This window comes from Danio aesculapii, chromosome 1 (assembly GCF_903798145.1).
Source record: "Danio aesculapii chromosome 1, fDanAes4.1, whole genome shotgun sequence".
In the NCBI taxonomy this organism is placed as follows: Eukaryota; Metazoa; Chordata; class Actinopteri; order Cypriniformes; family Danionidae; genus Danio; species Danio aesculapii.
In genome coordinates this window covers 62,759,402-62,782,737 of record NC_079435.1, presented here as the reverse complement: position 1 = coordinate 62,782,737, position 23,336 = coordinate 62,759,402, and the positions used below count along the sequence as shown (strand labels likewise).

Genomic DNA, 23,336 nt, shown 5'->3' with positions numbered 1-23,336 from the left:
TTATTTTTGTTGTTTTTGGTTGTAATTATTTTAGTGCATCAAGTCACAGTAAAATAAAGTGATGTTTATTGACAGGTGACCATACTACATATATAATATAGTACTTTTTATTTCTAAATCCAGGAATATATATATATATAACAGTGCATAAAACGTAGAATGCAATATCAATCAATAAGTGACCCTGACAAAAAGTACAGTACAATATGGAACAAAGGAAAAATAACATCATAAGAGAAATAAAAAGAAGAGAGAAAGGAAAGAAGCATTAAAGAGTTTTGCAATTACAAGGGTTAATTTAAATATTATAGTATATCCAGGGGTAGAATTAGTAATTTTACAGCCCTAAGCAATTCCAGACATGGGGTCCAAAAATTCTAAAACGCACCTTTTGAACTTTATTTATATTTATTATTATTATTATTATTATTATTATTATTATTATTATTATTATTATTATTATGCTGTTTTTTTCTTCTAATATTCGGTCTCCTTTTTTTATCTATTTATTTTTTTTACATTTTCTTAAGGAAAAATAATAAATAATGATAACAACATGTAAAGCATTTTGTAAAACATGTGAAACTATTTGTTTTCTTAAAATGAATTCACAGCTAAAAATAATTGTAATACAGATGTAATAATTACGTTTAGATAAAAAAAAAATGACACTCATTATACAAAATATGATAGAAAACAATGTTATATATAATTAATAGGTATCATGTATACTTCTATTTGGGGGCCCTCATATTTCCTTGGGCCCTAAGCGACTGCTTACCTTGGCCCTGAGTACATCAGTGATGTTAGTATGTCATCGAGTAACCACACACGCATGCGCACTGGAGTTCCCGCTTTGAGTCCTGTGGCGGGAGTGCTGCTGAGGAGGAGACACTGGTCTGGCGGATGAGGAAGAGCTGAGGTTACACTGCATTTATTACTGAGGTTAGTTTTGTTTAAGGGCACAGCATTCACCAAGTCTTTGTTTTATCTTTATGTACATGCTACTCTAAATGTATTAGTGAGAAAACAGGGTCTGTTTCATTTCTGAACGCGATCGACGCCATGAAACAAGATCATAAACAAACCTGTCAAGACAGTTCGCAGATATATCACAGCATTAATGTTTTCATCTTTTAGTGTTTATTATATTCAAACATTATGGTACTGAACAGTACTTCAAGAGTAATACTATGGTAAAATGCCCATACACAGTGTTACCGATCGTGTCCTACCTCCCATTCAAGTAGCCATGGCATGACATATGCTAACGTTACCCATCAGATTTTGCTACCAGTGTAAATGTGGTATGAAATGAAGCTGTAATGTTACCCTAATCCCTAACCCCATCCTCAGAACCTTTCAAATACAGTGTTGGTAGCATAATCTGATGGGTATAAAATGTCAGGAGACCTGTTTGTGGTTACTTGTTGATGTTATTGGGTTGTTTTATCTTCATGATGATATCTTTACAGCCTAATCTGTTACTGTAACTTTATTTTTCCCTTTTAGGGTGATTTATTCTGCAGCATAACATTAATATATTTACACCATCTATACCACACCACACACATAGGACAAACATCTCACAACATATATAGTACTAAACACCGCCGCTTCCTCTTCCTATTAAAATTCAGCAAGTCAACAGCACAAGTAACAAATGAAATCAGTCAAAAAGAGGATGGGCTTTGACACTATTCTGATGAGCTTTCTTTAACACCTCAATTTCATAAAAATGTAATAACCCTGGCAATTTCGCCTCTAATTCTTTGCTGTAGGTGTTTAAAACCGTAGACGGTGAGTTCTTCTGTTTTACCTTTTAAAGAAGCAAACCAACAAATCTGTGAAAAAGTTCAAATTAATTCTACATGAGCCTTATAAAAGCAACCATCAGAGTCCTATCAATATTAAACTTGGAGCATTTCCAAAGGCAATAAAGTCTTACTTGGCCTGTCCAGCACAGTCTTACAGTATTCTCACTGAAATGTAATTTATTATCACTAATGGTACCTAGGCATTATAACTTTAGACTAATTTAGTCTGGGGCTATCAGCCGTTTTTTTTTTATCTCAATGTGAATTAAGTGTACATACACACTTAATTGTTTGTTTGTTTGTGCGTGTGTGTGCAGTTTTGATGATGAAGCCAGCGCGAGGGTCTGGAAGGGCCTCCACACGGGGCCCCAGAGGAGCTGCGGAGAGAAAAACTCACACAACACGCCAAGTGAGACACAGATGAACACAATACACTTTATTTTATTGCATATATTTCACCATTACAAACTACAATGGGAAGTATATTAGACATAATGCAGACAACAAAATGCAAAAGACAGTCAGCTTTATTGTCAATTCTACCACTTGGACTAGCCTGTGTTATTAACCAAACAAACAATGGTGGGTACGTGAACAAGCATAATATATGTATACACACACACACACACACACATGGTTTCCGCTACATTAATTCTTCCATGGCAGGGCGCCACGCCAAAATTCCTCCCTCCATGGCTACATTACTGCATCTCATTCCAAACATTCAGTCGTTGTTGTTGTTTTAATAGCGGATTATAATCACACCAAAACGTATTAAAAGGTAAGTAAATTATAACAGCGTGAACCTTTCTGTAATCAGAGCAGTGCTATGCGTTATTTGATTAACCCTTTAAGGTGAGGTGCTGACTGATTGACTGACTGACTGACTGACAGGTGCGTGATGTGTGAGGCCAGCTAACACGGTGTAGCTTTCAGTTAAGATGAACACAGTTTCCATTATTATACTTTATAGATAAAGGCCTAGGGCTCTGCAAACAATGACTTTATCTTGCTGGAGTTTATAGCCGTTTCACTTTACTTCAGGAAGCATTAATGCCGCTCTGTAGGTCTATTGGAGATGTTCATAAATATTTCTACCAAGTCTAATAAATGTTAGAGACATACTTGTTACATAAACGCACTAAATCGCACTTCAGCAGCATTTATTTGGGAGCGCACAAGAAAATCTGCACTTGAGCAGCTATATTTGAGGCTGTGCAGGAAGTTTTGTGCACAAACAGAGGAAAGCAAAGAGATTCGCAAGCTCGTATTACATAAATGTGATCTCGACTTGTAATACTGTGCTCACGACATTGTTCCTTTTGTCATTGAAATAATGCCATAGATAGTTTGTAGATTTGTGTAAAAGGCCTGCCGCCACAGCTGGAAAAACTCTTAGAGGAAGCGCTATATATATATAGATAGATAGATAGATAGATAGATAGACAGATAGACAGACAGATAGACAGACAGATAGACAGACAGATAGACAGATAGATAGATAGACAGATAGATAGATAGACAGACAGACAGACAGACAGACAGACAGACAGACAGACAGACAGATAGATAGATAGATAGATAGATAGATAGATAGATAGATAGATAGATAGATAGATAGATAGATAGATAGATAGATAGATAGATAGAAAATGTTTTCTAACCTTTTTAGTAGTTTTAGGAAGCACTTTTAGAAAGGCATGCATATAATAGTATCCCCATAGTCTGAAACGGGGAAAAAACAGACTTAATAATTTATTTTCTAGCTGCAATTAGAAACACAGTTTTTTTGTCTTAATGCTGGCATTACATAAATATAAAACATTATTTACAGGGTGTCCGCGAGGTCTTATAAAGTCCTTTATTTTCAGAAACATTATAGAAAAACAGTCTTAAATTAACTGAGAAAACTGTGTTTTAGGTCTTAAGTCTTTTTAAACAGGTCTTAATTTTCCTTTGTCCATGTAAAGCACACAATTTGGACAACATCTATTCAGTCACCATCAGTGACACTTATTGATTAACTCTGTTTATTAGTATTGTTCATGTATCTTCCTTAAAATAATGTTTGTTTAAAAGTTCTCTATGTATTGATGGCCTGTATGGACTGACTGTTACATTTACTTTTTCATGCAAGTTTAAAACTATAATAAAGTAAATGTATACAACTAGAGTTTGCTTGTTTTGAGCTATTATTTCAAAAATATGGCTAAGAGATAAGTATTTAAGATTTTTTTTAAGTAAAATTCTACTAGGGGCAGGTAAAAATAAATTCCACTGGCCCGTTGAAAAACCCCCATAGGATTTAACCCTGTATAAGTCTAAAATGTAATTCATTATGGTCTTAAAAAGCTCTTAAAAAGTCTTTCTTATAATCTGCACTATATGTCATAAAGCATGATTAATATACACATATTTATTTAAAATACACTTTGTTATGTGCACTTTTACAGTTGTGTGTCTGTAAAAAGGAGTGATTGCTGTTCTAAAAATTCATTTTTATGATCAATTTAATGTAATGTATTATTATTTATTTATTTAATGTTATTATTACATCCCTCCCCTTCACATTTGAGTCTCATTGAGTGAGAGAAACAAAAACAAATAATAAAGAATATACACATAAGGAACGTAGCAGTAATTATCATGCATGTAAGTGTCACAAAGTATTCCAGTGGGCTGTGTGAACTTTAAGTTATGCATTCAGCTCTTTTACTTGAGTTTGATGTTATATATTAATGAAATCTGCATTATAATCTTGAGCAATTATTTTTCTTTCAGAAATCCATCAGCCGTGCTGAAGGCCCACATCCGCAGCCGTCTCAGAAGAGCAGCGGTAAGTTGAGAAATGATGGGAGATGTTTCTACTTGAATGCTTCGGCAGACTTGTTGCGCAAGCTTTTCTGAAATGCATTTGCCAACTTGCTGGTTTTCCTGTTACAAAAAAAAGCATTTCAAATCAGTGGGCTACATTTGACCATGTTTCCTCTTTTTGCTGAAAATGCACATCGTCATTTACTGATACATCCTTTTAATTTGATCAGTGATAAATAGAAGAAGCTTGTTTAATGAAGATGCTGATCTTCAAAGTTTAAAAGACAACAAACAAATCAAACGCACTCCTGTTATGAACACATGGGTTATTTTTTACATGTTAGTCACTGAATATCTTGCCAAAAATCTGTTTGATTGCATATATCCGCCATCATTTAAACCAGATCAAATAGTAAGTACTATACTATACTGGAATCTGACTATGCAAAAAAATTACATATTGAGAAAATCGCCTTTTAACGCTGTTTAAATTAACTAATTTGAACTAGCATTGGCCTAAAACTGGTAAAAATATAGGCGAATAATTAGCTTCAAATGAAAAGCTTTGCTAGCATTACATAAACATGAACATAAGCTATTTGTCTGTGGCGTCTTAAAAAGTCTTAAATTCACTGAAATATTGTGTTGTAGGTCTTAGATCATTTTAAACAGGTCTGTGTTTGAATGAAAATTTACATTAGGAAATGTATAAAACCTCAATGATCTTTATTTAATATTCTAATTATTTACGGCATTAAAGAAAAAAAATGTAATTTTTTTTACCTGTTTGACTGCATATGAAGAGTTCAGATGCAAATACCTCTAAAAGCCGTTTGATATTTTCTTCTAAAATTAGCATTTTTTCCGACTCCTGTGTGTAGGCTCAGTAATTTTACTTTTATAGTGACAAACAAGTTCTATCTATTGCCTTTAAAGTGAAGTAACTGAATAAAAATACAAGGCTGAGAAGAATGTTTATTTTAAAAGAACATTTTGGGTGACCTTTAGAGGTTTTTGCATCTAAACCCTTCATACATCTTCCGTCATTTGAAGCAGTTTAAATCGTAAATAAGATTAGTTTTTTTCTTCACTGATGTATGGATTATCAGGATAGTAACATTGTTTACATTATCTGGAATCTGACTATGCAAAAAATTATTGAGAAAATCACCTTTTAAAGTTCTTTAATCTTTTTAAACAGGTCTGTGTTTGAATTAAAATTTACATTAGGAAGTTTATAAAATGTTAATGATCTTTATTTAATATTCTAATCATTTCTGGCATGAAAGAAAAATTTATCATTTTGACCCTCTTATTTTTACCTTTTTGATTGCATATATCTGCTCTTATTTAAACCAAATCAAATAGTATATAAGCTTATTTTTCTTCACCATTTACATAATCTGTAATCTGACTATGCTCATAAAATTTAAATAGTAAAAATCACATTTTTTAAAATTGACCTTAAATAGGTAAAAATATAGAGTGGATCATTTGTTTTCTTGTTCCAAAATTAAAGCTTTGCTAACATTACATAAACATAATATATTTGTCTGTGGCCTCTTAGAAAGTCTTAAAATAATATTCAAAAACATTTTAGCCATTAAAAAAAGTCTTAAATTCACTAAAATATTGTGTTGCAGTTCTTAAATCATTTTAAACAGGTCTGTGTTTGAATGAAAATTTACAAGATGTCAGTGATCTTTATTTAATGTGTGTTTTTGACTATTGCAAAAAGTTTTTACCTGTGCAACACAAGACCCTTGTGCTCCAGGGTCACAAATGGTCACCTTAGAATTATAAGGTTCAGTCTGACATTTTTTGTCGAAATTGAGTCACTGACATTAAATGACAACTAATTTATGGGAGGATTTTATACAAGTTGTTTACAAGCAGACCCAGTTGCAGCAATGAACTATACAAACAGGTTTATTGACAGAATAAGGTACAAGTAGACAGACAAGGGGATGACAAGGTCAAAACGGTAGAGGCAACGACACAGGGAAGCCAGTGGTAGAGACAAGATGGTACTAAATTGAACAGCCAGCCAGGAGTAGGAGCAACAGTGGTCAAAACCAGAGCTAGATCCTGGAGCAAGCCATGTAAACTCCAGACTGGCAGGCCACGGAGGTCAGGACACGGGATACGACTGGAAAATTAAAAGACACAAAACAGGACTGCAAACAGGCAGCAATGATATACAATAAAGTATTAAAACTAACTAAATCTAAAATAACAAAATCAAATATAAATACTAGGAGAACTAGCCTGACTTGGACAATCTGATAAAACAGAAACTGAAATAAAGACCTCTAGAATCTTAAAGAGTGTAATTAAACAATCAAACAACAACAGCTAGTAAGACTGGAACAAAAATGGTTCAAAGGATAAAAGCAAAATAAAGATTAGAACACAAAAATAAGTAAACAGGAAGAACAAACAAAAGTAGTAGCTATAAACAATAAATAGACAAGAGAACTAGAACAGGCAAGACACAAAGCTCAGTAAAGATTCAAGGCAAGGATACAAGACAAGCTCACATGGAGCAAACCAGCAAAGAAATGAGAACGCACAGCACAATATATAGAACAAAGCACACAAGAGACAGGTGAAAACAATCAGGATAACAAGCTCTAAATAAGAGGGCAGAGTAACTGAAAGCACAGAGGAAAGACAAGAGGAGCACATGGCCAACACAAATCAAGGATGTGTAAATACAGCCATGTAAATAAGCACAGGACAAACAGGCAAACATTAAACACTGACAGGACAGACAAGACTGTCAGGACCATGACAATGGGACGATAACCGTTTTCAAGGTATACCGTGGTTTGGAAAAGTCAAGGTTTTAAAACCGCCAAAATATGTGTATGATTTTTTTGTTTACAGAAATCTGTTTTTGAAACTAATGAAGACAGCAGAAGTCAATGATTTTAATGTAAACCTGTATTCTCTTTATGTGTAATCGGGTGTTTTGCAACAAGTCTCTTGCTCATGTATTAATATTATGGTTTTAATACTTCTGCATTCAATGTTTAACTCTACCACAGCTAAACAAGCTCAGAGATTCATGTTCATGTTAGATGTCCCTGCAAAGCTAATGTGGTGTACCGAACGATGGTTTACATTTCATGTTAATACGTGTGCAGCATTAACATTTTAAGAAACTTGAACATTTCTGCATCAGTTTACATCAAAATGCCTATGAAAATCACTACACTTTTGCACAAAGCACTATAAAACAAGCCTTGGGGAAGTTAACTTCTGATTGGTCAACTTGGCACTGGAGGGTGGGTACAAACCATCCTTATAAAAGCTTGTGCCTAAGGCCGCTGCCTGGAGACCCCAGAGAGACTCTAGAAGACTATTCAATTCAATTCCCCTTTATTTGTACAGCGCTTTTACAATGTAGATTGTGTCAAAGCAGCTTCACATAGAAGATAGTAAATAGGAACAGTGTAGTTCAGTTTTCAGTGTTTAAGTTCAGTTTAGTTCAGTTCAGTTCAGTGTGGTTTAATAATCACTACTGAGAGTCCAAACATTGAAGGGCAATCCATCGATACATAGCTCTACTGACCCCGAACCATGCAAGCCAGTGGCGACAGCGGAGAGGGAAAAAAAACTTCATCAATTGGCGAAAGTGAAGAAAAAAAAAACCTTGAGAGAAACCAGGCTCAGTTGGGCACGATCATTTTAATTTCTCCGCTGGCCAAACGTCTTGTGCAGAGCTGCAGTCTCAGCGGTGGAGGCTGGAAGCTGGCCTCAGCAAAGACTCGTCTGTCTCTGGAGCGTCACAGGAATCAGTGTCATGCTCTCCACTCCTCCATGACCACCACAGCAGCTGCTCAGGGTACGGCCTGGTCCAGGATTATGGAGACCATGGGATCATCTCGTCGCTACAGACCAGAGCAGGCAGGGACCCAGAAAAAATGGGTTAATCACACAGCTAGGCATGGGGTTTGTAAAAGTCAAGGTTTTAAAACTTTTCTGTAATACCGTTCCTAAGGTATGAGTGAGATTTTTTTATTTATTTAACTTTTTTAGGACAACAGTTTCTCCAGCAGAAAAAATATCCAAATATGGCGTTTTTAATTGTAAAGAAATTAATAAAGACAGCAGAAGTCCACAATTCATTTGAATTATATAGCCTGACATGTTTACTGTAACAAAATATTCTAAATCTTTCAAAAAATAAAATAGATTGTGTTTAACGGAGAAAAAAGTTTTAGTTTTTTTTTAACCCAGACATTTAAAAAGAGCATATATTAGAGCACTAATCACAATACCGTGAAACCGTGACATTTTTATCCAAGGTTATCATACCGTCAGAATCTTATACCAGCCCATACCTACACACAGCTCAGACATTCCCATCTCGATACCTTTCTTTCTTTCCGCCGAGAGTCTAGTTAAGTTTAGTGTGGGGCTAAAACAGTAATCAAATACGACTAGCCATTTTGCCGCGTCAGAAATTGAAACAACCGACTCCACCCCACTCAAAGCCTCGCAAGGACAAAGAACTGCCAGCGAGCCACGTGCTCAACATTGGGAGTTTCTTCACATCACACAAGGAACGCCTCCAGATTACCACTGAACTGGTGTAAACTAAACGCAAGCCTAAAGAAACCAAAGGAAGGTTAAATTGATTGTATTTGGTTTGCTTGGTTTTACTCTTACAAAATCAAAGGATTTTCATCATTACACTCTCTCAAACTTTTAATTTACTTTCTTTACTCTTCTCCTGTATGAATGTGTGTTTGTGTTGGGTGTTAGTTTCTGTCAGATTGAAGAAAGGTGCCTGTGCATGTTTATGAATCTAACGTCTTAAACTTCGATCTTGCCACCCTGCTTAAACATAAATGGGTTTTTATTTTGATAGCAATAGCCAGAAATAAAATCAGCTGTTTGAACGATCGCTGGACAATTCGATTGCTCGTATTTAAAGAGTAGATTTTTTTTTGAAGCCCTGTTCAAATGAGTCTTCAATTCCCTTTGAGCTAATAAGCTGCATCACCTTTTACAGCTGTTTAAATAAACTAATTTGAACTAAAATGGATAAAATATAGACTGAATCATTTGTTTTCTTGCTCCAAATGTAAAGCTTTGCTAGCATTACATAAACATGAACATAAGATATTTGCCTGTGACCTCTTCGAAAGTCTTAATATTCAAAAACAATATTTTAGCCATTTAAAAAAGTCTTAAATCATTTTAAACAGGTCTGTGTTTGAATGAAAATCTACAAAATGTCAGTGATCTTTATTTAATATGTATTTTTGACTAATGCAAAAAGGTTACAGGACGCTTGTGCTCCAGGGTCATAAATGTCAATATTAAATGTGAATTGTGAATTATTTCTGACATGGAAATGTATATATTATGACACATTTGGCATTTTTTTGCTGAATAATTTCCTTTTCAATTCTATGTTGCATCAAAATGATCGGTTGTATTTTACCTGAATATATGGTCTAATATATCATTAATATTTTTGTCTCCTGCTTGCCTGATTTCCTTTAGCGACGGTTGGAAAGAGTAAAAATCAGAGAAACTGGAAGCCGCTGGCCAAGTCCTCCATTTTGGCTCTGAGGAGCATGTTTGATATGTCCATTCTGTGAGTTCTGTCATATTTGATTATCTGATGATTGAGATTATTTTCATACCTTGATTTGCCATCGGCAGCACAGTGGCTCAGTGGTTCTCCCCTTGTTGGTGTGGGTTTCCTCCGGGTGCTCCGGTTTTCCCCACAAGCCCAAAGACATGTGGTACAGGTGAATTGGGTAAGCTAAATTGTCCGTAATGAATGAGTGTGTATAGATGTTTCCCTGTGATGGGTTGCTGCTGGAAGGGCATCCGCTGCGTAAAACATGTGCCGGATAAGTTGGCGGTTCATTCCACTGTGGCGACCCCTGATTAATAAAGGGACTAAGCCGAAAAGAAAATGAAAGAATGAATGATAAAACTTGCAGACAGCAGACCTGTAAGAGACCCCTGTAGGCTCTTGGAGACTCGTTAATTTACCAACACGTCTCGATAAATCAATTCTGCTTCTCGAGTCTCCTGGACTAGGTTCTCTCTCATCGTTTATTTTTTTACAATTACAATATACAATTTGCATCAACCTCTCGCAAAATTTACATTTTCGTTACCGTACTCTATAAATTAAAGCAAACTAAGGCAAACAAAATCAAATCAAATTTTAACTTCCAGTAAAGTTTGCCAGGGTTTCTGTGGGGTCTTAAAAAGCCTTAACATGTCTTCAATCTCAAAATTCATATTGTAGGCCATAAAAAGTCTTAAATGTACTGAAATATTGTGTTATAGGTCTTAAATCCTTTTTTAACAGGTCTTAAATTTTCTTTGTTCATGTATTGCTACTCAATCTGGCCAAAACTCATACAATCACCAACAATAAATCTCAATAAAACTTTAAACTTTTATTTTAAACAGTAATTTTTAACTCTATCATAATGGTTTAATTTCCTTACAGTAACATTTGTTTAAAGTTCTCTATGTATTTACTGCTGAGGACACGACCTGGACAGATTGTTTTGCATAGATTTATTCGTTTTTAAAACATTTGTTCATTTTTTTCTTTTTATTTTAAAGAAAGTTTATATTAAAACAAAAAAGTGTATGATACAAGAGCTTGATTGTTTTTACACAATATTTAAAATAAAGAATTTGGAGTCGGTATTTTGTATAAGAAAAAAATCTAAAATATATATTTTTAAATATTGTATTATTAAATGGATTAAATTATATTTTTTTTGATGGGGCAAAAAAATCTTTTCCATCTGGGCCATTTGAAAAATTCCTTAGCCTTTAGCCCTTTATAGGTCTAAAATTTCATTCATAATGGTCTTAGAAATGTCTTCAAGTCTTATATTAAACCCTGGTTTACGGACGAGCCCCCATTTGTTACTATAAAACGACAGCATTGGCTTACAACAATGTAAGAATGTACTAAATATTTTATTGCACCATCAATTATGATTTGCCTTAAAAATAATGTTTAAAAACATACTGGTCCTAAACAGAGACTTATATAGTTTGACTTTTTACAATTTTCTTTGATTTTGGGTGAAATGCCACATTACAGAAACTTCTTTTTTCTATATGGTCTAATGTTGTTTTTTTGCCTGTGTGTCAGATCTGTGCTCACATTGAAAACCAAAGAGAAAGAGGAATCACAGAAGCATCTCAACCTCATTAAAGACCGGTAAGAGTTTTCTTTTGCCAAACATAGTCACACTGTCAAGTTAAAGGGCCAGGGCTGCACGTGGTGCAGTGGGTAGCACGTTCGCCTCACAGCAAGAAAATCACTGGTTCGAGCCTCGGCTGGGTCAGTTGGTGTTTCTGTGTGGAGTTTGCATGTTCTCCCTGTGTTGGCGTGGGTTTCCTCCAGGTGCTCCGGTTTCCTCCTGCAGTCCACACACATGCAGTACAGCTGAATTGAGTAAGCTAAATTGTCCATAGTGAATGTGATATGAGAGTGTATAGATGTTTCCCAGTGATGGGTTGCAGCTGGATGGGCATCCGCTGTGTAAAACATATACTGGAATAGTTGGTGGTTCATTCCGCTGTGGCGACCCCTGATTAATAAAGGGACTAGGCCGAAAAGAAAATGAATGAATGACTGAATTTAGATTGATTAAGAAGGTTTTCTAGGGAGTCTTAACAGTGTTGAGGTACAGAAACAAAAAAAAATCTCATGTATAAATCATTCACAAAACTACATTATTAGAAATGGTTCTGTGTTTTGTCAAAATGCTTTAAACTTCTAAAATTGAAATTGTGGAAAAATACAGATGATAAACTTTCACTATATTATGGTTAAATTCTGCAGCGACTACTCAAACCTCATGTGTTCTGAATTGTGTATCTGATCAACTACTCAACTCAACATTGGAGCACTGGCTGTTCTCAGATCATAATCTCACTCTATAATTACAATTAATGACAAAAATAATGTTTGGAAATGTAAATAGATATTACAAACTGACATGTTACTGAGAAATATAGAAATAACCCACCTTAAACCTTTTTTTTTGGTGAAAATACCAGTAGCCTAAGACTTTTCTGCAGTGCTGTACATCTCAGCTTTTTCACAACATGTTTTCCTAGGTTTTTGGCGAAGTGCGCTCAGCTTTCTGTTCCTCCGAGGAAACGTGGAGACATGATGAGTGTGTCTCGTCAGTTCAGCACAGAGAGTAAGAAGTCTGAACACGGAAAGAAGACGCTTCAGGCTCTAGAGGTGATCAATGACTCAGGATGATTGCATAAGAAATAACTGATGACTGGCTACTGAATAATTGGAAAATAGCTCACACTTGAGGTAATGATTCCCCTCAGATGTGCATTATTTTTTATCTCTTTCCTTGCCAGTGTTTTTTTATTTGATTATTTTTTTTAAGCTGCCAACATTTTTGATCATTTTTACCTAAATTTGACAGCCCTCACAAATTTTTGTAATATATGAGCATAGTATATACACTCAGCGGCCACTTTATTAGGTACACCTCACTAGTACAGTGTTGGACCCCCTTTTGCCTTCAGAACTGCCTTAATCCTTCTTGTCAGAGATTTAACAAGGTATGGGAAATATTCCTCAGAGATTTTGCTCCATATTGACATGATAGCATCACACAGTTGCTGCAAATTTGTCTGCTGCATATCCATGATGCCAATCTCCTGTTCCACCACATCCCAAAGGTGCTCTATTGGATTGAGCTCTGGTGACTGTGGAGGCCATTTGAGTACAGTAAACTCATTGTCATGTTCAAGAAACCAGTCTGAGATGATTGGCGCTTTATGACATGGTGCGTTATCCTGCTGGAAGTAGCCATCAGAAGATGGAGACACTGTGCTCATAAAGGGATGGACATGGTCAGCAACAATACTCAGGTAGTCTGTGGCGTTGGCACCATGCTCAATTGGTACTAATGGACCCAAAGTGTGCCAAGAAAATACCATTACACCACCCCCAGCAGCCTGAACCGTTGACACTAGGCAGGATGGATCCATGCTTTCATGTTGGTGCCATGTGGTTGGCTGATTAGAAATTTGCGTTAAGAAGCAGTTGGACAGGTGTACCTAATAAAGTGGCCAGTGAGTAGATATCAAATCTAGGCCTGTCACAATCAATAAATGGACTGTCCACAACACATGCACATGTCCTCAATCATTTTTGGGGATGCAATATATATATATATATATATATCATCCATAAATAAACTATTTTAGCCACATTTCAGAATCTCTATCTCTATTGGAGGTGTCAGTATGGTTAAAACACTGTAGTATTTGCTGTAAATTACTATAGTATACTTTTCATGTTGGTGTCTGACAGCTGAAAATAGATCTGCTAGCAGATATTGCATCCTCTGTTACTTTTTACTTTGCACTATTTTTGGTAACATTTATTATTAGTTATTTAGGATATAAGTGTTCACATTCTGACTCCAAATGGCTAATTATTAAATAATTAAAAGGACAATAATTAAAAGAAATATGCTTAAGAATAAAATAAGATGTATTATCTGAAAGCGTGTACTTGCATTGTGATGATATATTATATTATCTGGCATAAAATGGCCTTAAAATGACAATATTATTGGTTATCGCAATATATTTTGGTGCAATATATCGTATGATAAAAAATAGATATTACGACAAGCCTAATCAAAACAAAGAACCAAGTATTTGCTTTAAAAAGAAGCATTTTATTCAAATGTCCACTAGAATCCAGAATTGCATTTTTCTAAAAGTAGTGCATTTTTTTTAAAGAGCCCCTATTATGCATTAAAAGATAATATTTTGGTTTGGGGGGTTTCCAACAACAGGCTGATATACATGCAAGTTCAAAAAACACTTTCATTGTTTTCATTTACTTAGAACTGTGTTACACACTGCATGGAAGGTCATTTTCAAAAACACATAATGAGGGCTCTTTAAGATGTATAGAATATAATACAGAGAATTAGGCCTGTCATGATATCTATTTATTTATTGTACGATATATTGCACCAAAATATATTGCAACAAACAATATTGTCATATTAAGACCTTTGAAAATGACTATAATTAAATATTCTCAAGAATAAAAAATTATGTGTGAGTGAAAATAAGAGTGTGATGATATTATATTGTCATTCTGGTATTATATATTGAGTGGCATAAAAAGGTCTTAATATGACTAATATTGTTTCTTGCAATATATTTTGGTGTAATATATCGTACAATAAATAAATAGATATCATGACAGGCCTTGTTATATTGTGTATATCTTAATTTAATTATAGTCATTTTAAGAATGTTATAATTAGGCATTGCAATCAGAAAGTGAAAATGCATATTCTAAATAAAAAAAGAGTAAATGTTGAAGGTAGAAAGTAACCTGCTGCGATATTTGCTATCAGATTTATTTTCAGTTGTCTGACACCTGCATGATGAAATATACTATAGTAATTTATAGTAAATACTGCAGTGTTTAACCATACTGACACTGAAAAGTGTGCATAAATTACACGCATATTAAGTTGATCCATGAGGTGGATCATGTTATTGCCGGCAAGCAGGGTTAAACCAAGGGAAGTTTGTAAAACTGTTAATTTTTGCACACAATTTTACTTTCTCTGACTGTCTTATATTTGATTCCCAGGAGACACAGATGTTTTGTAACTCACTCAGGACATGTGTTAGGGCTGTGTGATATACTTTAATACACCTAAAGCATGGATTGCCGTAAAAATTCATTAATGGCAGGAAAGCATTTTCTCTTAACCTGACGAGTCAGATGTTGTGATTGAGAGTTTATTTGTCAGATTTTTTCTCCTGTGTCCGCCTCATCTCCTCCTCCTCCTGTTCTCTGTGTGTGTGTGTGTGTGTGTGTGTGTGTCCTACTCAAGTTTCTCCTGTGTGTAGCACTAGTGTCCTCCACATCTCCTCCTCCTCCTGTCCTGTGTGCGTGCGTGCGTGCGTGTCTTCCCCAAATGTCTCCTGTGTGTAGCACTAGTGTCCTCCACATCTCCTCCTTTTGTTGTGTGTGTGTGTTAGTCAGGTGTGTGTCTTCCTCAAGTGTCTCCTGTGTGTAGCACTAGTGTCCTCCACATCTCCTCCTTCTGTTGTGTTCTGATGTGATGTCTGACTGTTGTAGTTGTGAAATAATCATTCAGCGGAGTGATATGGAGCTGTAATGCGCTCTAAACCTGCTGGAACTACTTTGTACTCTGTATCTCACAATAACCAAACACCTTAGAGGGATCATGAGCCAATCAGAATCAAGTATTCAGCAGGCCTGTGGTATAAGTGGTTATAACTAACCTTTCATTAATCTGTTGTGTGTTTTGGACTCGTTTAGGAGAACATGAGCTCGATTGTCAGCACTCTTGAGGAGATGGAGGTGAAGATGGAGAGGCTGCAGGAGAAATGCAGGATAATGAGTAGCAGAATAGAGGAGGAAGAGGAAAAAGCACAGGAGGTAAAGCATCATTTATTCATTTTCCTTCAGTTTAGTGTCTGATTTAGCAGGGGTCACCACAGTGGAATGAACCGCCAACTATTCCAGCGTATGTTTTACACAGCGGATGCCCTTCCAGCCGCAACCTAGTACTGGGAAACACCCATACACACTCATTCACACTCATACACTACGGCCAATTTATTTAATCAGTTCCCCTATAGCGCATGTGTTTGGACTGTGGGGGAAACCGGCATTGTACAGTGCATCATACAATGATTTATTTATTTATTTAAAAAATTAAGGTAGGTTTTGTATGATTTTCTTTTTTTTGGTATCACTTTACAAAACAGGACTCAAAGTTAATGTTACTTATGGTATTTTCCTAACATAAACAATAAACAATGCATGTTTTTCAGTGTTTATTCCTCTTTGTTAATGAAATTACAGTTGTTAAGCACAGCGTAGGATAAATGCAGCAATAATGTAGTGTTACGAACTCCAGCTTTTTAAGGCTCGTCTAGGGAAGGGGTTAACAACATAAAACTCAAAAGTACAATTCTCTATTTAGAGACCAGAAAATAAGTGTCCGATCAAATTAAGGTGGCAACAAAAATATAAATAATAAATTAAACAATATTTCTTATATGAAACAATTACTTAAACAAACATGCACAAAACATAAATAAACCATATAGAAAGCATAAATAAAGCATAGAGAAGGCATAGATCAACAATGAATTAAACGAAACAACACCAGCATGGCACCTCAGCAGGGGCTGCACATGATGCACACAGAAGTCTCAGACCTTCATCAGGCCAAGGTACGTAGAGATTCTCAACAAGTACAGGTCGTTCTCTCAAGAGAGCAAAGATCGGAAGGACCAGTCAGACACACACTGGAAAACAAAGAGCCACTCTGACACACACTCTGCTTCCGCTTTTAAAGCCGCCAGTCCACATGAGCTGTAGGTGCGAGGCGGAGTTAACCTCAAAGAAAAGAAACGTCTATTAATAAATCAATAAACTCCAACACAAAATAATAATAATAAAGAAGAAGAAAAATAAATAAACCGTGACACCCCCAGCCCCCCCCTAAAAAAGAAACCATTTTTACTTCTCCCATCCTTGTGTTCCTATTGGAAAAACAAGGAAAAATAAACATACAACTGTGAAAGTGCATCCGCCACCACATTTTCTGTTACTCTTTCATGATGAATTTCAAGATTGTATGGCTGTACCATTAAAGCCCAACGCATTTTGTTCATTGTTTGTTCATGTTAGTAAATGCGCTAACCAACATGAACTAAGTGTCGTGTGTTGTAAAGTGTTGACTATTAAATAATAAATGTTTTTGTGATTTAAAATATTTCTCAATTTTTATATTCTTTTAATATATTCTTTCTATTACTTTATTAAACTATGCATGCATCCTTGTATGTATCGTTTACCTCTATACGTTTATACTATGTGTATGTAAAGCATATTGAGATGCTGCTTAAAAGGTGCTTTTTAAATTAAGTTTATTATTAATTATAACACTCAACTAATCTCAACTTCTGTCTGTTGTGTAATAATAATTTCTGATTCTGTTCCAGTTTCTTCAACTGTCAGAACAAACAATCCTGCATCTTCCAGCGTTACAGTCTCGCTCAGCCAATGAGCTGACGCTACAGGTACATCGCTCACCACTTCCTCTTACATGACCCCATAATACACACAATGCACAATTAATGAAACTCTCTCAATATGAACTTGTGTTTTAATTTATGAAATGTATAAAGTCTGTATCACATTAAGCTGCTCATGCTTTGATATTTTGGTAAAGTCACTCCTGCTTGTGCAATATTATTAAACTATGTAATATTGTTAACACTTTACAATCAGGTTGTATTAGTTAATGTATTTACTCACATGAACAAACAGTAATCAATGCATTTATTATTGTATTTGTTCATGCTAGTTAAAGGAATAAGTCATTCATTGTTAGTTCATGTTAACTCACTGTGCGTTAACTAATTTTAAAGGTAAGTGCTTTGAAATGTGCATTTTTATTGCATGTTTGATGTAATCCCAACTGAAAAACAGAGAGGGTGGGGCATAGAGTAGCCCCTCCCCTTTTTAAAAGCATCCAATAGCAATTAAAAAACAATTTGCAAATAAAAAGCAAATGAGAAGAGTTTTGAAGGGGGAGGGGCATGACAAATACTAGAGAGCATTTGATTGGTCAGAAGATTTGATGAGAAACCGAAGTATTAGGTGATGCGAAAAAAAAAAAAACAAACATTGATCCATTTAAGCGAAAGTGACAAACTACAAGCTTTACATGATGTTTATATCAGTTTTATATCTTATAAACGCAAACTTTGTCATTTTGTTTTGTACCACAGTAGCTGTTAAATATCCTGGAAGACTATTATATCTGAAAAATATTATTTTAATTTCACTGGACCGTTAACAAGCATGAATTTAGATTTTAATGATACGCAAGTAAATGTTATGATTAATAAATGCTGCACAAGCATTGTTCATTATTAGATTATATTAGGGCTGTGCAATTTGGGGAAAATATCTCATTGCGTTTTTTTTTTTAATAGATTTTGCGATTCTCTGTTTGTTTCTTTTTTTGGGCGTAGTTCAGTTGGGCAATTCTGATTGGGCAGAAGGAAAGTCTGCTCATTCAATTGGCTAGTTATAAAGCCCCGGTCAGATCACGCGATTTTGGCATGATTTCCTTGATGTTGGGTGTCGTGGAGAGTCGTAAACGACAAATAGGCATCGTGACCCAAGATTCAATTGTTTATTCTCATGTAATGGCATAGTTCACGACAACCGATATCTGCGATACCTCACGACACCATCGCATGTTTAATTTTCTGAAGCATAGCAGATTGGTTTTGAAGCACTTCACCTCAGATGTTATTCGTTATTTTTGTGTATGTGTGTGTGTGTATGTGTATATATATATGTATATATATGTGTATATATATATGTATATATGTGTGTATATGTGCGCGTATATATTTTATATGCGTATATATTTTATATGCATATATATTTTATATTGCAGCCTCTTGCGATTTAACTTGCAACGTTTCAAATTGCGATTGGATTCTGATTAATCGCACAGCCCTAGTTCATATTAGTAAATCCATTAACTAATGAAACCTTATTATAAATTGTGACCATAAGATCTTATAGTAACACAAACTCATAGGGATTTTTTGTTTTGCCTTATTCATATTATAGATTCATTCTAACAATATTCATATAGACTTAAGCGTTCTTATAAAAGACAAAAGTGTCTTTTGAAAAGTAAGTGAACATTATGGAAAAGTGTTTCATTTATCTTCATTTATTCATCTGTAAGTTGCATGTTCTCCCCGTGTTGGTGTGGGTTTCCTCCGAGTGCTCTGGTTTCCCCCACAGTCCAAACACATGCGCTATAGGGGAATTGATGAACTACATTGGCCTTAGTGTTTGAGTGTGTGGGTGAATGTGTGTATGGGTGTTTCCCAGTACAGGGATGCGGCTGGAAGGGCATCCGTTGTGTAAAACATATGCTGGAATAGTTGGTGGTTCATACTGCTGTGGCGACCTCTGAAATAGAGACTAAGCCGAAAGAATGAATATAGCCTTCTAGGTAGTGGTTTATTTTCTGCTTCTAGAAAACAACATCATTCTACTACAGAAATGTGAGACTTGCATTGTTGTAATTTGCAAGCGAAATGTGTTGGCCATGACAGTACTGAAACTCTTATTAATCCCAAATATAGGCATTGTTTTCTTTCTCACTCTTTATTTTGACTTTGAGTGAACTGAGACTAATTTTACTGAGCAAATGTGTTTTGTTCGTCTGCTTACGATGAGTGAGTAATCTCAGTATTGATTTAATCAACTCTGGAAATTTCACTTTCACCACTAGAAGTCTTTTGATTTCTAGCATCTCTGTTAGTCAATAAAATGTCATAGACTATTTATCTGAAACACATCCTTGTTGCAACTGAGGTTTTAACACCTCTTAACATCATTACAGAAATATTTACTCTCTATAGAGAAGAAAGACATCTTGAAAAACTTGCCTTCAGCTTATCTGGAACAGTAGAGTTTCTCTGACAGACTTGTTTCAAACTTCTCAGGAAGTGCAGTTTCAACACTGAATAATCTTCGCAATTGTTTTGTAAGTGATTCTCAGGTAGAAATCTGATGCATGGAAAATGTACAAATTACATGTATGACAAGCAAGTTCATATTCGGATTTCTCCAAGTCATACATTGCAAAAATGGCCACGTTCATCTATTTATTTCAACTATTGGAATTACAAATATGATGCGTATATACACTAACCGGCCACTTTATTAGGTACACCTGTCCAACTGCTTGTTAATGCAAATGTATAATCAGCCAATCACATTGCAGCAGCTCAATGCATTTAGGCATGTAGACATGGTCAAGACGATCTGCTGCAGGTCAAAGCAAGCATCAAAATGGGGAAGAAAGGGGATTTAAGTGACTGAACGTGGCATGGTTGTTGCTGCCAGACGGGCTGCTCTGAGTATTTCAGAAACTGCTGATCTACTGGGATTTTCACGCACAACCATCTCTAGGGTTTACAGAGAATGGTCCGACATAGAGGAAATATCCAGTGAGCGGCAGTTCTGTGGGCGCAAATGCCTTGTTGATGCCAGAGGTCAGAGGAGAATGGCCAGACTGGCTCCAGCTGATAGAAAGCCAACAGTAACTCAAATAAGCACTCGTTACAATTCTAGAAAACACAAAGTGTTATAGACTGTCTGTTGTTTAAAACCTAATTCTGGTGTCAGATTAATTAAGTTTAAGTATTACCTGCCTTATCTCTCATTTCTGCTTCATACAAATCTATGAGGAGCCATGCTTTGTCAAAATAAGATCTTTCATTCATTCAGTTTCCTTTGGCTTAGTCTATTTAACAGGGTCACCACAGCGGAATGAACCGCCAACTGTTCCAGCATATCTTTTACACAGCGGATGCCCTTCCAGCTGCAACCCAGTACTGGGAAACACCCAATTTAGTTCATCAATTCCCCTATAGTGCATGTGTTCGGACTGTGGGCGAAACCGGAGGAAACCCACGCCAACACAGGGAGAACATGCAAACTCCACACAGAAACACCAACTGACCCAACCAGGACTCGAACCAGCGACCTTCTTGCTGTGAGGCCACAGTGCTAACCACTGAGCCATCGTGCTGCCACAAACTAAGATCTTCAATGTATTATTAAAACTTCAATTTTGTCAACTTGCAAAAGTGTCTGCATGCTGAGACCTCTTTATAAAATACTTGTACATAGAGAAGACTGTCTTTATTCTGGGGTTATCACTCTTAATTAATACACTCGCATATAACTCAAAAGCTTTTACTGGGGCAGCAATGAGGCCCTTATATCTGCTAAACTATTGTGTGGTTGACCTTTCAGGAGCAGCTGATGCAGACCGTCCCCAATCCTTCTGCAATGGTGGAGGCTCTACATCCGACTCCAGTTCTGGAGGACGTGAGGATGTTTCTGGAGCTCGCACATAAACAGGTGGATCATGCAGAAAAAGCAGCTCACAATGACAAAACCCTGGACTGAACATCACAGAGAGCCGTACACACAAACACAGCTGATGCACACAATATCTGCTCATTTATTGTATTAAAGACGTTACAGTCATGTCAAGCGTTAAAGCAGCTGTCTAAGATCAGTCTTAATCAGTGCTCTGTCAGACTATATATGTTAAACGTTTTACTCATGTTGGGTTGGTATCAGATGTGTGCCTTGTTTTAGCTGTTTTGCCAATAATTTGGATAATTAGAATGTTATGGCATAAGTATTTAGGACATAATTAAATATGTTAGGGCGTATTTGTAATGCATGGATATGAGATTATAAACTGCATGCATATGCGTGTGTGTGTGTGTGTAAGAGAAGGTTTTATGGTCTATCTACACACACATATGTATATATATATGTATGTGTGTGTGTGTATGTATATATATATATATATATATATATATATATATATATATATATATATATATATATATATATATATATATATATATATATATATATATATATATATATATATATATATTGTGATATATATATATATATTGTGATATAGATGCAAGATGGCAGATGGCATGAATAGGTTGTAAAGAATTCATAATTTTAGAGAACTTTGGATGATACTGTAGGGAAGCGTATCTGCATGAAATATAATTTAATAAAATGACAAGCAAAGTTAAATACAACAAAGAAAAGATGCAAATAAACAATAATATATAATTTTCTGTGGAGTCAAACAGTTTACAGATGCAGAAATTAAATAATCACTGTATAATAAAAATCATTTAATTAAGTTAATAATTATATAATGTTCAATTAATCTTTAAGCTAAAAACCTTTCAGTAACACTTAATAATAAGCACACACTATGAACCATTAAGCATTAGCAAATAGTGAGTTCATCATCTGTTCAGCATTAACTCTACATTAATAAGCGTGAGTAAGCAGTTTATAACTGCAGCTACAAATGCTGTATTCTTGACTTATAAGCACATATATAATGTGCTTAATAATTGTACTTTCATACATTGTTAATGATTTGTTTTTCATTACTAAATTCAGTATTGCATTGTTTACAAAGCAGTTAATAAGGAATAGTTGGTTGTTTTTTGAGATCATTAAGAATGAGTTAGTTATTAATAAACTATTAAAATTATATATGTATAATTACATTAGGCATGGGACGATAACTATTTTTGAGGGTATAACACGGTTTGGAAAAGTCAGGGTTTTAAAACCGTCAAGATTTTCTGCAATACCGTTCCTAAGGTAAGGTTTTTTTTTCTTGTTTGTTTTTTAGGACAACAGAATCACCAGCATATAGATCTCCAAAGATGCCGTTTTAAATTGTACAAAAAAATCTGTTTTTGAAATAAACGAAGAGAGCAGAAGTCAATAATTGAATTATTTAGCCTGACATGTTTACTGCTCCAAAATATTTTAAATGTTTCCTAAATAAAATATATTGTTTAAAAGGGAAAAATGTTTTTATCTTTTACCCAGACATTTAAAAAGAATATATTTTAGAGCAGTAATCATAAAACTGTGAAACCGTGATATTTTTATCCAAGGTTATCAACGGTCAGAATCTTAAACTGACCCATGCCTAATTTACAAATACTAATATTATTTTGTATGTCGATAAATGTTTT

General features: G+C 35.1%; 1 protein-coding gene across 1 annotated transcript; it reads left to right on the top strand.

Moving 5' to 3' along the window:
* Nucleotides 1-860: 860 nt before the first annotated feature.
* On the top strand, nt 861-21,812 carry cenpq (centromere protein Q). Its single transcript, XM_056453015.1, has 9 exons — nt 861-945; nt 2,135-2,226; nt 4,599-4,653; nt 10,152-10,245; nt 11,785-11,853; nt 12,759-12,888; nt 15,994-16,113; nt 17,691-17,768; nt 21,550-21,812. The coding sequence occupies exons 2-9, from the start codon at nt 2,140-2,142 to the stop codon at nt 21,703-21,705; spliced, it is 789 nt and encodes a 262-aa protein (XP_056308990.1). The 5' UTR covers nt 861-945; nt 2,135-2,139; the 3' UTR covers nt 21,706-21,812.
* Nucleotides 21,813-23,336: the final 1,524 nt, after the last annotated feature.

Excerpts from the sequence above, each read along its gene's own strand:
- cenpq (XM_056453015.1), top strand. The coding sequence starts at position 2,140 with ATGATGAAGCCAGCGCGAGGGTCTGGAAGGGCCTCCACACGGGGCCCC. Across the intron at positions 2,227-4,598 it reads AAACTCACACAACACGCCAA|AAATCCATCAGCCGTGCTGA; the intron begins GTGAGACACAGA and ends TTTTTCTTTCAG. Across the intron at positions 11,854-12,758 it reads CTCAACCTCATTAAAGACCG|GTTTTTGGCGAAGTGCGCTC; the intron begins GTAAGAGTTTTC and ends ATGTTTTCCTAG.